At 31.7% G+C, this 15,913-nt stretch overlaps 1 protein-coding gene across 1 annotated transcript; it reads left to right on the top strand.

Annotated features, from left to right (window-relative positions):
• Window positions 1–1,975: 1,975 nt before the first annotated feature.
• LOC136778058 (putative nuclease HARBI1) lies at window positions 1,976–3,472 on the top strand. Its single transcript, XM_066734671.1, has 6 exons — window positions 1,976–1,979; window positions 2,030–2,217; window positions 2,295–2,537; window positions 2,625–2,760; window positions 2,825–3,353; window positions 3,412–3,472. Exons 1-6 carry the CDS (start codon window positions 1,976–1,978, stop codon window positions 3,470–3,472), a joined length of 1,161 nt encoding a protein of 386 aa, XP_066590768.1.
• Window positions 3,473–15,913: the final 12,441 nt, after the last annotated feature.

The raw sequence follows: 15,913 nt of genomic DNA, 5'->3' as shown, positions 1-15,913 counted from the left end.
TACATTGTAGATGCTCAAGAAAGGGCACGCAGTGCTAAACAGCTGAAAAAGCAGAGAAATAGCACTGCGTGCGAAAAAAGAAAATCAATAAATCTTTCAGAGAATGATGATGATGATGATTGCGTTATACTGGATGTATCGAAGCATTGTGATACACCAGATACCGTTTTGAAACGTCGAAAATTTTTCGATGTTTCACACACAACTCTGAAAGAAATTATTGAGAATGTATTACCGGAAAACAATTATTGCAATGATCAGAGTCTCGATGGAATTCTCCGTATCATGAGAGAGAAAACGGATATCGAAACTGAAAGTGTTTTGTTTAACGTATATCCAAATTTGGTTATATCTGCAACAAAACCTAAGAGCATTGCAATTATTGGTGGTAATCATACAAATCATTGGAGATGTGTATATGTCAACGAAGAACAGCTTTTTGTGTACGACAGTATACCAAACTGCACGTACAAGAAGCTTTCTAAAGAGGAACGACAATACATATCTCTAAGATACCCTTGGATAAAAGAATGTAACATTCACTGTCCAAGGGTCCAAGCTCAACCAGATGCATTTAGTTGCGGTATATATGCTGCAGCTTTTGCAACTGCTATAGCATTGGGTGGAGACCCAAGTGAACAAAAATACACAGTAAATGTTTCGGAAATGAGGAAACATTTTATAAAAATTATTGAAAAGAAAGAATTGCTAGCTTTTCCAAAGGAATAAAGGATACTATCATTTATACACATATATTCGTTTGAAATCCCTAATTTTAAACGAGGAAAAGTTGGTGGTGCTCTTCTTTTTAACAATATGTTCCTATATGGCCAATTGTACATTATAGTACAGTGCTTATAGAAAAAAGTTTTGGAAATTTTGATAATTTTCAAAGTTTCCGACTAATGGTTTATATTTGTAAACCATATGAGGAGGGGTTTTAGTGGGTAAACGTTTAGTAGTCCCACATACCCTCTGGCTCAAGCCACTGGAAGATGCATAAAGCATTTCCCCTTCTCAATAGTAATAAAAAAAAAAAAAAAATTGTCATGAGAGTGGCTGCGTTTCAAATACGTAGCGCTACATGAGCGCTCCGCTAGGTGCTAGCTGTTTTCTTTGTAGACACTAGAGCGCTATTGAAAAGTCGCTAACTTTGTGTAGCACAAAGCAAGCAATAAACTATACATAAGTAAATATACATAGATATAATGCATTATTTGTATACAAATATATATTTTAGTATTATATATGCATATATGAATGCACCAATTTCAAAAACCTCTTTAGTTGTTTCATTTTCGAAGTAACATAGATTTATTGGATCATTAGCTAGCAGTGTTAGAGGTTTATATAATATGGAAAAAATGTATATTATCAATAATGTTCTTTTAATGTCCGATGATTCAACAAGTGAAAGCTCTGAAGATGACAGTGCGGATGAGGAGCTACAAATCTTTCTTGATCACAGTCTACAGAATACAAGTAAGAGAACATAATTATGATGTATATTAATAAATAGTATAGTTAAACAATTTATATTTAATCCTGATGCTGAATAAATAATTATTTACCTCATAGCATATTCTTTTCATAAATTATGATAATAATAGAAAATGTTATATAATATCTTTTTGGAATAGTATAATTTATGTTTTCTAATTTGAAACACGACCACTTAATTACATCTATTATATTCTCTAACATACCAATATGTATAGTAAGTGTAGCAACTCCTAATAAAATATTGATATAATTGCCTGTAGATTCCAACTTTTTTCTGGTATAGAGAGATAAGCCTATAATTTTTATTTGGAGCACATAAAATTTTAAATAATCATTTAACAATTTTATGAAAGATTATTGGAGAAGTACTAAAATTTCCCTGCATTGTAAATTGCAAAAAGATATTTTCTTCCATGCTAGAAAAAACAAAGTTGTGATATCTTATAAGTAATACAAAAGTACATGCAATTTTATGAGTGAAATTATTGTTAATACAGTAAAAAGATTGCTATTTTTTTTTTAATAGAACAAGCTGAAATTGCAAATATTGCTATGATTACCGTAGGAAATGAAAGTTTTGCAAAAATGCATGGATTAAGAAATACAGAAAAGCTAAAATTAACATATAATAAGGGCTTCTTTGAAAAAATAATTCCAAATTATACAGATAACCAGTTTTTTTCTCATTTTAGAATGGATAAGGAAACGTTTATGGTAAGGTAGCTATATTTCCTACTCGCTATAATTATTGCACCTTTTTATATCAATAATGAAGTACTTGCATATTACAGACATTGGAACAATTATTAAGACCTCAAATTAACGAGAACAAAACAACTCCATTTCGGAAGAAAATTCTACTAACGATTTGGATTTTAGCTTCTCCCGAATCATTCCGATCAGCATGTGACAGATTTGGCCTTTCTAAAAGTAGTGGATGGAAACATTTTAAAGATGTTCTTTCAGCAATAAAAAAATTAATGCCATGTTTCATAAAATGGCCAAGTTATCATGAGCTGATTGAAAGTGAACAAGTAAGATTTGAACTTTTTACTTTATATGGTCACAATATTTAATGGTTACATTACTTTTAAATTGTAAATTGCTTTTGATGGTTGTAGGTTTTTCTCAAAAGATGTAATGGATTCAGAGGCGTTATTGGAGCGATAGACGGTTGTCATGTTCCTATAAAACAACCACCCGGAAACGCTAACGATTACTATAACAGAAAGGATTTCCATTCAATAGTGCTTCAAGGTATTTGTTGCTAATCCTTTCAATCAATTTTTGGAATCATTACCCTAAATTTTTTATGTTGCAGGAACTTGTGATCACTCCGGGAAATTTATTGATTGCTTAATTGGCAGGCCAGGACGCGCACACGACGCAGCAATATTTAGAAGTAGTAGAATATATGAAAAATTAACGAATGCTGAAAATCCTTTGCTACCGCGCACTTTACATTTACTTGGCGACTCAGCTTATCCACTGCTTATCAACGTATTGACTCCCTTTAGGGACAGTGGTAATTTAGCACCGCAACAAATTAAATATAATGTTAAACACGCATCTATACGATCTGTAATAGAACGAGCATATGGTCTTTTAAAGGGAAAGTGGAGACGTTTAAAATGTTTAGATGTTAACAGTATTTCTATGGCCAATAATATTGTTGAAGCAGCTTGTGTACTACACAATTTTCTTATAATTTATAAGCAAATAGATGTTTTAACTGATCCACTTGGCAATGATAGTGATAATAATGAAACCGTAGAAAATAACACAGATTATGATGAATATGAAAATGAAGAGCCTCGAAGAAAACGAGATTTTATTATGAGACAATTATAGTATTTAAAACAGTGCGAAAAGTCAGGCTGTCTAATTGATTTGTGATATTGTATAAAGTTTATTAAATATGAATTATAATCTTATTGAAGTTATTCTTACAACGGGAGTGAGAAAGTGAACGTTTCTTATTATTTTATGTTTAAATATCTTTTACCCTTTAGATTTACCATAAATTAAGTCAAAACTGATGTACAAATAACATTGACAATTGTTTTATAATTTCATTAAATTATAAAAGAATATTTATAATAAACTACAGTTCCCATTAATTTTTATTTATTACCAAAAGATATGTCATACAAAATATTACAAATGCGTTTAATACATACATATAGTAAATTGTGTAAATTATTTCTAAAGCAATAATAATTGAAGAATTATGTATCATTAAGTAATTACATTACTAATAACCATTAATAAAGCTTCTTATGGGAAAATAGATCGAAAACCAGAAAGGAAGATATGTATATTTCCTATCATTTATAATGAATATACCCCTATAAATCTATATATAAACAAATAAACTCTGTTCAACTTTGTTAAACATAAAACATATTTCTTTTGAAACGTTATAATTAGTAGCATACTCATTATGTTTATGAAAGAGAATATTATTAGAAAAAAAAACAGCCAATTCAGATAAACTTTTAATAAATAATGAATTTCTTATACTAATTAAAAGGTCAAAATATTAAACTTTTACTTCGCTAAACCGAAAACATCAATTACTTATATAATTATTGAAGAGAAGGGAATAAGATATCATTTATGCAACTATTTTTTTATTTGCGACTCAATTAACTTGTAGAGCAATTCATTTCTTTGCTTTAATAAAGCATTTTTTTCTTGTAAAATCTTATTTTTTTCTTCGATTGCATTTATCTTTCTCTTTTGATTTTCTGCAATACTATTTAAGCTACTTTGGTTACAGCTATTAGAGATAATATTATCGTGAATACTTTTTAATGTTTTCAATTTTTCTTCTTCAATTTGAAGTGCTGCAGCTCTCTGTTGAACCAATTTTCTACTTTTATCTTTTATAATGCAGTCTTCTTCATCTTTTTCATCAAGTTTCCTTTTTCCTGATTTTGATGCCATCATATCTGACGTAGAGCTTTCTAAAGTACTATTTAGGAAATAAGTTTTATGGTAAAACAGATAAATTGTAATATATATAAAATAAGTGCTGAAATAAATTATAAGTAAAATTATTTAAATATGACATCATAGATAACCTGGAGATGCTACAATTTAATGGTTCATCACAATAATTCATTGATGATAACACTTCATCAAAAGTGACAGATTTATCATTACAAAATATGTTATACATTTGGTCAAACCAAATCCATGTTTCCCTGCCTCTTCCAGTTTTCTTTTTTTCATTTTTAATAATTTTAAATCTGCTTTTCAAATTTCTCATCTTCCGGTCTATTTTATCAGAATCTAAATCTTTAAATCCAGCTTTTTGGAATTCTCTTTGTATTTCTTTCCAAAGTATACCCTTCTTTTCTTTGGGATTTCTAAATCTATATTTCCTCTCTGCGTATTGGTTAAGTAAAAACTTCGTACTTTTTAAATCCCATATAAACTTGTCATGTGAAATAAAAAAAAACATTTTAATATACATAGACTACACTATTACATAATATAGTTTTCTATACGTTGATTGTTAGGAAATCCGCTAGTAGGCTACATTCATTTAAGCTCTATTTTCTACAGATCTTGACTGCATTGATTTTGATATGAAAAAAGATATGAGCCAGATCTGCAGTGGAACAGGCTCTATGCAGACTGTACAAAATATCTGTATATAATCCTAAGTTCAACAATTTTTCAAAAGAATCTATAATGTCTCAGATCTAAAACCTATTTTCTTTTCTAAATTCCAAAACCAATCAGGCCTAGATCTGCAAATAAAACAAAATGCTAATAGCGAATATTATAGCAGGATATTTTCTACCATTATGCTAATTCAAAATAAATGCAGTTGCAAGAAGATCATATACATACGAACAATTTAAATAGGCACTTTTTAACTTACCATTTTCTTTTTCAGATTCCTCACCACTCTCTTTGGCTCCATAAAATGCATCAAAACCTGGAAATGTGAACATATTATTATTAAAACTTGTATCTTTGTTAAGTTTTTTATGCTGAGTTGCAAGTTAATTGAAATTTTTTGCTTCATTTTAATCTTTTTATACTTACTATACTTATCACCATCATCCGGATAACTACCTTCATCGGCTTCATCTTCAATAGTTAATGATTTATTGATTTCATTTCCTTCTTTATTTTGAAAATATTCTTTCATATACTCATGATCTGAAATAACGATATATCCTTTCATTCACATTTCATAAATATACATATATGTATATATATTTACACTTCTGTTAACTGCATGTAATGTTATAAATGATCATTTCATGTATTATACATACCTGTTTGCAATTTTAAATGAAAGCTTTCATCACCTGTAACTTCATAATATGCATTTCTATAATCATATGTAACTGTATAAAATTCATTCGACATAATTTTAAATTGAATATTAGCGCAAGCTAGGCCTCTAACCTCTAAAATTATTACTGATATTTTGTATGTACATACACGTACATACTATAAATTCATATAGCGCTATGTTGTCCAAAGGCACTTTTAAAGCAGTTACTTAAAGCTGCTTCGTTATTGAGCGGAGCGCTCATGTAGCGCTACGTATTTGAAACGCAGCCAATGACTATGGCTTATGGTTTTTGTATTTTCTCATTATGTTGAAGAAACTGACAAAAACTATAAACCATGCGGTTTATAAAGAAAAATGAGTTTAAACTTATTTTTTATAGAGGCAATTGTATATATATACGTTTGACCTTATAAAAAGTTCAAAGTAATAGTACTTTTGCCTCTTTTCTTATGATTACCGAGAAAAATCAAATAATTTTCAAGTAACTAACAGTGTCTATGCCGTACATTGAACGAAACACGTTGTTGTATTATTCGAAAAATGTATAAGATTTTCTGAATCTTATTATGGGGCCGCACTATGTAAATATCTTGAAAATGGTGAGACAAACGCGAATACGGTAAAAATTTTGTAAGTAAAACACCGGTGGATTGAACTTGCACAGATGATCCGTATTATGCAATTTTTCATTAATTATTGTTAAAAAAATAAAAAAAAAATTGCTATATGGGATACGATTCAGCTGAGAAAGTTCCACCCCCCTATTGTCACACGCCCCAAAATTTTAACCGTTTTTGCGTATCTCTTATCGTTTACGAGGTACAGGTAATTTTAATTAATTAACGCCGCTCCTGCAATATCACTAGTTGGGCCTCGGAATATAAACATTCGCTGCGCCATCTGTGAGTGACCTAAAGAACTGTCTCATCACACACGCGTAATGTGGTGTGAGTGGCCCTACTCGGCGCTTCGGTACGTCTAGACCTTCCCGTTAATATCAGTGAAAAAGTAACAAATTTATTACTAGTAGGAAAATTAAGAAAATATTATGCCAATATACTCCTTTATACAAAAAAAAATATTTGAGAGATCCAAGAATGTCAGTATCCCACAAAAAACAAGCTTTGCTTGTAAAAAAAGGACGGCAAGTACATAAGTCGTATCTAGTATGATTAATATATAGTAATATAAAATATTTTAATTAAAAAAAAGTAGTGAAATCCAAATGTTAGGCAAGTATAAATTTTTTCCATGGCGAAAATTGAAATTTAGAAAAAAGTAAATAGTAATACAAAAATTACTTGCCAGGCCCGTTGTATGCAATCGTATTAAATAGCCACATTTTTAACTTACGAGAAGCAATGCTTATATTGCAAGATAGCAACTTACACATGAATATTACGGGCCCGGCAAGTAATTTTTGTATTACTATTTACTTTTTTCTAAATTTCAATTTTCACCATGGAAAAAATTTATACTTGCCTAACATTTGGATTTCACTACTTTTTTTTAATTAAAATATTTTATATTACTATATATTAATCATACTAGATACGACTTATGTACTTGCCGTCCTTTTTTTACAAGCAAAGCTTGTTTTTTGTGGGATCTTATAACGTTTTGTAAGAATATAGGAATTAAAACTAAAAATTCTTTTAACTAATTCAATCTAATAAAACATTTTCCAATGTTCTCATCGTTCCATAATGTAAAGCTTCAATTCGAGATATTAATTTATTAATCTATTAAATATAATACAAAATATTACAATGATGAGTTCTTATCATAATTACACTTTTAGAGGCATTTAACATAGGATTCAATGACTGTTTGAGTTATATTTTCAACATCATATACCCAATATCACATTAAAGCCTTTCGCTTTCAAAAATTTGTTTCTAAATTTACCTTTAAATCCACTTTTTTCTTAGGTGTTACTCTCACTATCATCTTTGCATTATGGCTCTTTCCCTGGTAAACTAGTGACATTTATATATTCTTTTCATTAATATAAACTGTAAAATATATACCAGTTAATGCAATGGAAGTCTATGTTTTTTAGGTATACTGCTTTCAGTTTCTTGAAGTTACACAATGTATGTTCTATTACATGTGAAATATTGAAATTATGAATTCCTTTCATATTTACACATTTACATGATTTTATTATAATTTTCATCAACTATGTTATTTCTAATTCCAAAGTTGTATGCCCAAAATCACCTGCAGGCACTTCACTCTCAAGGATTTTCTTATAAATTAACTCATATTTATCCATCACTTTTTTAGCTGTTAACCTCAACATCAACTTTGAATTATGGCACTTTCTCCAGCACACTAGTGCCATTTATATTTTCCCTTCATTAGTATAAACTAGGAAATACACCAATTTATACAATGGATGCCTCTCTTTATTAAATATACAGCTTTCAGTTTCCTAATTTTATTCACCATATGCCTGATCACATGTAAAATATTGCAATCATGAATTCTTTTCATATTTACACATCTACATAAATTTATTATAATTTTCATCAACTATGTGATTTCTAATTCCAAAGTTGTATGCCTAAAATCACCTGCAAGCACTTCACTCTTAAGGATTTTCTTATAAATTAGCTCATATTTATCCATCATTTTCTTAGCTGTTACCGTCAATATCAACTTTGAATTATGGCACTTTCTCCAGCACACTAGTACCATTTATATTTTCCTTTCATTAATATAAACTAGGAAATACACCAATTTATACAATGGAAGCCACTCTTTTGTGGATATACTGCTTTCAGTTTCGCAAAGTTATTCACTGTAAATTCTATTGCATGGAAAATATTAATATGATGACTTCTTTTCATTGTTTCATTTCTAGATGACGTTATCATTAAAATTATGATTTAATTGACTTATATATTTCAAAGGGTTTATGCCCAAAATCACCTGCAAGCCTTTCGCTATTAAAAATTGGCTTCCAAATTAATTTTTTAATTTCTCCACCTTTTTCCTTAGGTTTAACTCTCAACATTAACTTTGCATTATGGCTCTTTCTATGGTAAACTGGAATCATTTCTGACTTCTTGTATTAAATATTACAGCTTAACCCTGCACAATGACACAATAAACATGTTATTGTAAATCAATCTGAAATAAAATCTCACTAAGTACCAAAAGATATATTACATATTATATTATAAAAATCAATGTTATTCTTATAAAAAATTAAATTTGAATAATTTTTTTGGTAATAATAATAATTTCTTTCTATTCTGATTGGGGAAGCGTAGGTAAATATATGGTTTTAATACTTTTTTATATTATAATTGAATATTAAATAACGATTAGAAAATATTTATCTGCTTTTCTTTAATCGTAGTAATAAGAAAGATTTATTGTCTCATGGAAAATTGTTTCTATATATGTTATAACCTATCGGACAGTTGAAATCCATATGAGTTTAAAGAAAAGAAAAATTTAAACATGAAATTTGTTATTGATTTCCATACCTGGATATTTAGCATATGTTCAAACCTCATCCTTCTCTGTTTCATTTACAACCTTTGTTAATCTGCATTCTCCAATGACAGGGTATTTCCAAGAATTGTTATAGCATTTGGCACTGGTTGGCATCAAACTGCAAACTATGAAATAATGCCTATATATAACTTTGTTTTAATTAAACAAATTCTTTTTACAATGTACTTACTTTACATGAAAATGTTTATGTTTATAGCTATTGAGACACTACCGTGTGTCTTAATTATGAGTGAATGTAACAAGATTATCCTTATCTGTTTTATCTGCAATAACCTTTGAAGTACATCTGGAAAGAGAGACTCAACAAAGTAATTGTTATATTTTAATACATGCTTGAGCTGAATTAAAAAATAAATAAATAAACAATTAATTTTTAATTACATACATTTTAAGCGGTTGAATGAGTTACACATACTTTACCATGTGATAATGAACAATTGGCTTATCTTTTTCTTTCGCTAGTAAATTGACATATCATTGAGTCATCAACAGTTAATCACATTTCAAACTACTGTTTCCATTGCTCAACCAGTACTCCGTAGTTGCATTAAACCAAAGCTCTGTTTTCCAGCAACACATGGCAGCACTATCTTCATTATCTATTTTATTATAAAAAGTAGTAATATCCACTGGAACTGTAACTGATTCCTCTTTAACTATGGTAGTACTTTTTGGTGCTTGCATTTTTCCAAGAATTGTTATAGCATTTGGCACTGGTCTGGCATCAAATTGCAAACTATGAAAGGATACCTTGTATATAACTTTGCTTTAATTAAACTAATTTTTTTCACAATGTACTTACTTTTCTTAAAAACGTTTATGTTAATTGTTGTTGAAACACTACCATGTGTGTTGGTTATGAGTGAACGTAACAACCTCATCCTTCTGTTTCATTTACAATTTTCGTTAATCTACATTCTTCAATAACAGGGTATTTCCAAGAATTGTTAGAGCATTTGGCACTGGTATGACTTCAAATCAGAGGTGCATACAAGGAAAATATTTTATTTATAACCTGAAATAAAATCCCACAAAGTACCACAAAATATTAAATTTTAATATATTTTACAATGTTGTGTTACTTATCTGATTCTCCATCAGACTCCTTCATGTATTTATTCCTTTAGTTTAATTATCTACACTTTGAATTATATCACACTATTTTTATCCTAATACAGAGTAATTTTGATTTTGACCTTATTGACAGTTCTATCGAAATCGATCGAAATTAGGGTTATGCCGGTATTGAATATAGCAGTTGAATATAGCAGCCAACTTCAGCCCGAGACATACAGAAGCGGTCAACTTCAGCCCGAGACATACAGATCAGCCCGAGACATACAGAAAGGAAGGAGAAGAATTTCAACTTCGGCATATATATAGCTAACAGAGTATGAGATCTCTGGATTGCGTGAACCGATTTTAATGTTTATGGGCTCAAATGAAAGCTCGTTCAAAACCATTTTAAGAAAAGCTTTGCTTAAATCATGATAGTGGATTATTCACAAAGAAAAATCGGTTTGAAAATTAGGACAGCCAAACTTGCTGTATAAGAGAGTAGTGCCTCGACGGCCGTATATACATGTTATTATCTACTTTTTTCTGTACTTGCCGTCGAGACACTACCGTGTCTCTTGATTTAAACTAGTTCTGGAATACCTCCAACGGTTTTGTCTATTATTATATACTAATATTAAGTTGTAAAGAAATATTTGGCGAATTTTCATATTCTATTTTGTGGCTGAAAACAATCGTTTACCTATTTAGATTAACACCATATCATAGAAAAAATAACATTATAAAAAAATATTATCACACTCTAAATGAAAACTTGGTTTTCATACGACATTTAAAAAATTGTATAATAAAAGATGTATATCTTTGAACGGTCACTCTAGAATTAACAAAAAGATGTTACTAGTAATCCATCCATATATGTTTAGTTCAATCAGTCCTTTACATGTAACAGTGTCAGAGGTCCTTTGTCCTTTTCTTTAGACACAGCCCACCATTTGCGCTGATACTAAACTGATTAACATGAAAATAATATAATTGTGTATTTTAAATACTGCAACTCCACATATCGATGTAGAAAACTTATAATTATTTTGAAATTTTGGAACTGAGATTTTACTTAGATATATTAATAATTTCCAAGCTCAATTTAAAAAAATTATAATAAATTGGAGAACTTCTTGCTGTGAGGAGAATAAAGAAATATTAGAATCATTATTACAGCTAGAGGCTACTGATTTTCTCTAAAAACGCAATATTATTGCATATAGAATGCTGCTCCAAAACGTTGAGTATAAACATGATAGTAAAAGGGTCTCTACGAAGTGGGTGTATTATATGGTTTAAGGCAAAGTAATAAATATTCTGAATTATGCCAAACTAAGAATATTAATTGAATCATGCAAGAACCTAATCCATTTAAGTTAAATTGTAAGAGCTTTCATGCTAACGTAAGAAAACTTTTTAAATTTAAACTTTTTTCTGAAAATTATAAAGGGCTGAACTACTGGATTAAGATGAGAATTATGAGTATAGAACTTAAGATAAAATACAAATAAGTACAAATTTGATATGTTTATATAACTTATAATTAATACCTTTTCATAATAAGTTGTATAATATATTCTCTGAAAGTCAACATTTAATTGGACAACAAATATCTTGCAATGATTATAGCCTCTTAATGACACTTCATCTGTGTAATAGAAAAAGGCTATTCAGTTTCTACATGGTATCAATATATATATATTACCACAGCCTGAAAATATAGATTTTTTGTTGAAATTAAATGTATTAATAGTAATTCACTGCGCTATAATTGTCTACAAACCTGTTTCAAACTTAGTTAAATATGAAAGAGAAAGAGGATGTAATTTTCTTCTGCCACAACAAAGTTTCTTTCATAGAAGCAATTTATGTAAATTGACCTACAGATATGAAATCTTACTTTGCATTTTTCCTCTGCATTGCATTTCATTTACTACAACATTATCATCACTGTTATTGTCATAATACCAATTCTAATACAGTATTTAACCTAGGGAAGCGAAAACTTCATTACATTCATAAAATAAGTACTTAAATTAAAGTAACATAATCGGGATAAGAAAGAAACAGTAAGTTAAATAGTATAACCTTATTTGGTTGTCCTGAATGCGTTACATCTTATCTCTTTAATAATAATTGGAAATCATCAAATGTATTACATGGTTTTATATTGTACATTCAATCTGCTGGTATCTATAACTATGTCAGATGACATCTTTATTTAAAAATATTATGAGCATCTTGTTTCTCTGATTTTAACCTGCAATAAAGAGCAAATATACACAAAGTAATTTATCTTTATATTGATAATTTGTAAAATTTTAATTTAATACATAATAATACTCATCTGAAATGTAATATTTTATTGAAGGTAATTCAATGTTTAAAAATTTTACAGTTGCTCTACGTACATCACTTTTATTTTTATTCATTACTTTCACTATTATTTTGTCTATTACTGGTATCTGGTGCTTCCTTTTTGACGTTTCATATAGTTTGATCAACTTTTCAACAAACTATAGAAGGCCATCATTTTCTGACAATTATCTAGATAGTCGCACGCTCTTTAGATAAATATTAGGACAAATGGGCCCCTACCTAATTTTTCATACTGACGTTTGACAGTGACAGGTGCACATTATTTTAAAATCCCCGCTGTAATCGCAGTCTTCAATGGTGTCGCTTGAGATAATCTTCTTTAGAGAGTATCCATTGGCGTAGAACTGACCTAAACAAGGACGGACGAATGATTCTTACCGAGCGAGAGAGATAGCCGTAGGCAAAGGCACATGTAGAAATAAGCCTTTGGACGCCTGGCTTGCCTTGCTATGCCGTATAAAGCTCTCTCTCTCTCTCTCTCGCACTCACGCATTTAGAGCGAGTTAGGCGAACTACTATAGTTATCGCGTTCCATGCCCCTATCTCCGCCTAGCAGAATAGAGTATACAGTGAAGGATCCTAAAACGCGGTTCCTAAACGCATCAAGGTACGCAATTCCTGCGGTCATTGTACATAATACGTATTGATCTATATGTACATATTAATACATCACAGAACATAATATTTCTTAGGTAAGAATTGTTTTGGTAATAGACGCACGTGCTTTCCCCTAAAGGGAGAAGGAAAATAAAGACGCGACTGAGAGAGAGAGAGAGAGAGAGAGAGAGAGAAAGGTCCGATAACCGCTCCTTATCGCACTCATAATATACCAATGCAACGAGCGTTGATTATTTATCTTCGTTCTTGGCTATTGGAAAAATTTTTGAAAACCATTCAACATATAATTATTCTTCAATTTTTATTCCATTATGACAGAATAATAACGAATAAAGCTGTCAGTTGATCGTTTATTTATACGGTATTTCAAGTCCGTAAGAAGACTTTCTGTTTAAAATACATCGAAGAAGCTTTGTGGCCCAGGCGGTAAGGTAACCAAGTGGCAATTCGTGGGTCCGGGTTCGATTCCCGCTAGGTGCTTTTCTTTTTTTTTATGATTAAATTTTTTTTTAATGGCCATTGACTCACAAAAACCAATAATAAATTAAAGAAATGCAGATTTTACGAAATTATAACGATGAAATTTGTAACAAAGTTCCCCGTTACGTATACGAGATACCGAATAAAAAGTATAAAAGCTACCGAACAGTGGATATTATTAATCCCTACGTTACCGACTCGTGAGATAGGCTCACGAGCGGATTATAGCTAACGTCAAGGATAGACCCCGTTGACAGGCAGAGGCCCGGATGAAAAGACCGGTGCTCCAGTAAACGATGTCCAGGTTACCTTGAGAAGTAAGGCAGGGCCATGCCAAACAACCCAGGCAACCTGAGATAAGAAGAAGCGGCCTAGGGGAGTCCTAAAAAAAATGACCGTGTCTATAAGTCCCCACGTGGAGGGGAGATAGAACATCGGGTCTGGCTTGAACGCTGGTTACGCGCTTCAAGCAGGCTGCGCGAATGTCGTGCGCAAACTGCCATAGCAGGCAGTCGGAACGCGACCATGGGACTGTGCTGATGTGTCCGTGCGTGCTGGTGAGCGCGTGACGCGGCACTCAGCAGCCATGGGTCCGTTTGCGTACGTGAGGCGTGTGCTATAGGCCAGCCTGCACGTACGTCACGACAGGATACCGGCCAATGCATAGTGGGTTGTGCAGGGGCGTAGTTAGCCCGTTGGAATGTGTCCCGGTGCCCTTCGTAATTCCATAGACTTGCGCTATGGCTGGACGGGCAGCGAACATTGCTTCCGTGGTGGTCCGCTCCTGGCAAACTCTATGCTTGGCAATGATGCCGTATGTTCCCGCACTCCTCACCACCACCTGTTTGTGGGTGGTGAGGGATAGATGTATGCCCCTCAGCAGATAGGTCTGCGAGGCTCGGACTTCCGTAAGGAACCCTCCTCTCTCTCCACGACCTAGCATACTGAGCGACCCTGGCTACCGCTACCGTCCAAATGCATGGCCACAGGGCCGTATAAGATTGCATGTAGGATGGAGTCGAAGGACTCAACCGATAACACAGGGTTGTTGGCCACCCAGCTGACCAACTGGCGCCCTGATACCGAAGAATATGGAGGGGCGAAGGTAATGGAAAACCCGTAGAGTGAGAGGCCCCTCACACTGATGGAAATAACGTTATAACACACGAGGGAAGAATAGAAAATAAAGTTTATACACCTCTTAACCACACTGGTCCCAAATTTGGTGTGTCTCAAGCGGCCATGGCACGCGAGATGATCAGATCGATGCATGCGCGAACAGATCAGCGATCGATCCGTGATTTAGCGTAAGACGAGCAATAATCGCGAGTATAAGCAGGTGAATCCTTACCCTCCCCTTTACCGTGACTAGTGTAAGAAACTCAATATTCGAATTTTTCGTGACGAGTACAATGCCTCGTCACAAATTATTTATGCAATATTCTTTTAAACAAAGGACAGTTCCATCAGGTTAAGAATGTTTTATAGCTGCAATTAAAATTTTCCCTTATGATCATGAAGGAAATGGAACTCCATTTTGAATACCAGGAACTTGGTTTCAAATTTGCTTTTTGATTCTACCTTTTGTATAAGTTGGTGCTATAGGAAATATAAAACAATTTAGCTCAGATGAACAAAAATCAGTTTTATTATTCGTACCAGCTACTATGTATGTAGTTGAATATTTAGCTAATTTATTTCTTTACGGTAGTTATGTACCAGCAAATTTAATGTGTAATAATATATGATTGTATAATTGTTATTTATTATTGATTCCATCCAGGTCTGATTAACCTGGTTATAACATATGCTAATCGTTTAGTATAAGCTATAATATTTACTTCCATATTTGTTCATCTTCCTTTTCTTTCATTCTCAAATCAACAAGTATCTTAACCATTACTATACGTAACATTTATTCAAGTTTTTACAGACTATGCTGATTGCTTCTCTATGTGTTCAATTATCTTCAATTCACTTCAATTACTATAACCTGCCGTTACTCTTCCCATTCAAAAA

The sequence above is a fragment of the Prorops nasuta genome, unplaced genomic scaffold, assembly GCF_024137725.1.
Source record: "Prorops nasuta isolate Cenicafe-Biocafe unplaced genomic scaffold, Cenicafe_Pnas_1.2 PNAS00013, whole genome shotgun sequence".
Taxonomy (NCBI): domain Eukaryota; kingdom Metazoa; phylum Arthropoda; class Insecta; order Hymenoptera; family Bethylidae; genus Prorops; species Prorops nasuta.
Note: the sequence above shows the minus strand (reverse complement) of the source record. Positions and strands in the feature narration are given on the sequence as shown.

Coding starts and splice junctions, on each gene's coding strand:
- LOC136778058 (XM_066734671.1), top strand. Junction 2,538..2,624: donor AGCTGATTGAAAGTGAACAA/GTAAGATTTGAA, acceptor TGATGGTTGTAG/GTTTTTCTCAAAAGATGTAA. Junction 3,354..3,411: donor TTTATTATGAGACAATTATA/GTATTTAAAACA, acceptor TATTGTATAAAG/TTTATTAAATATGAATTATA.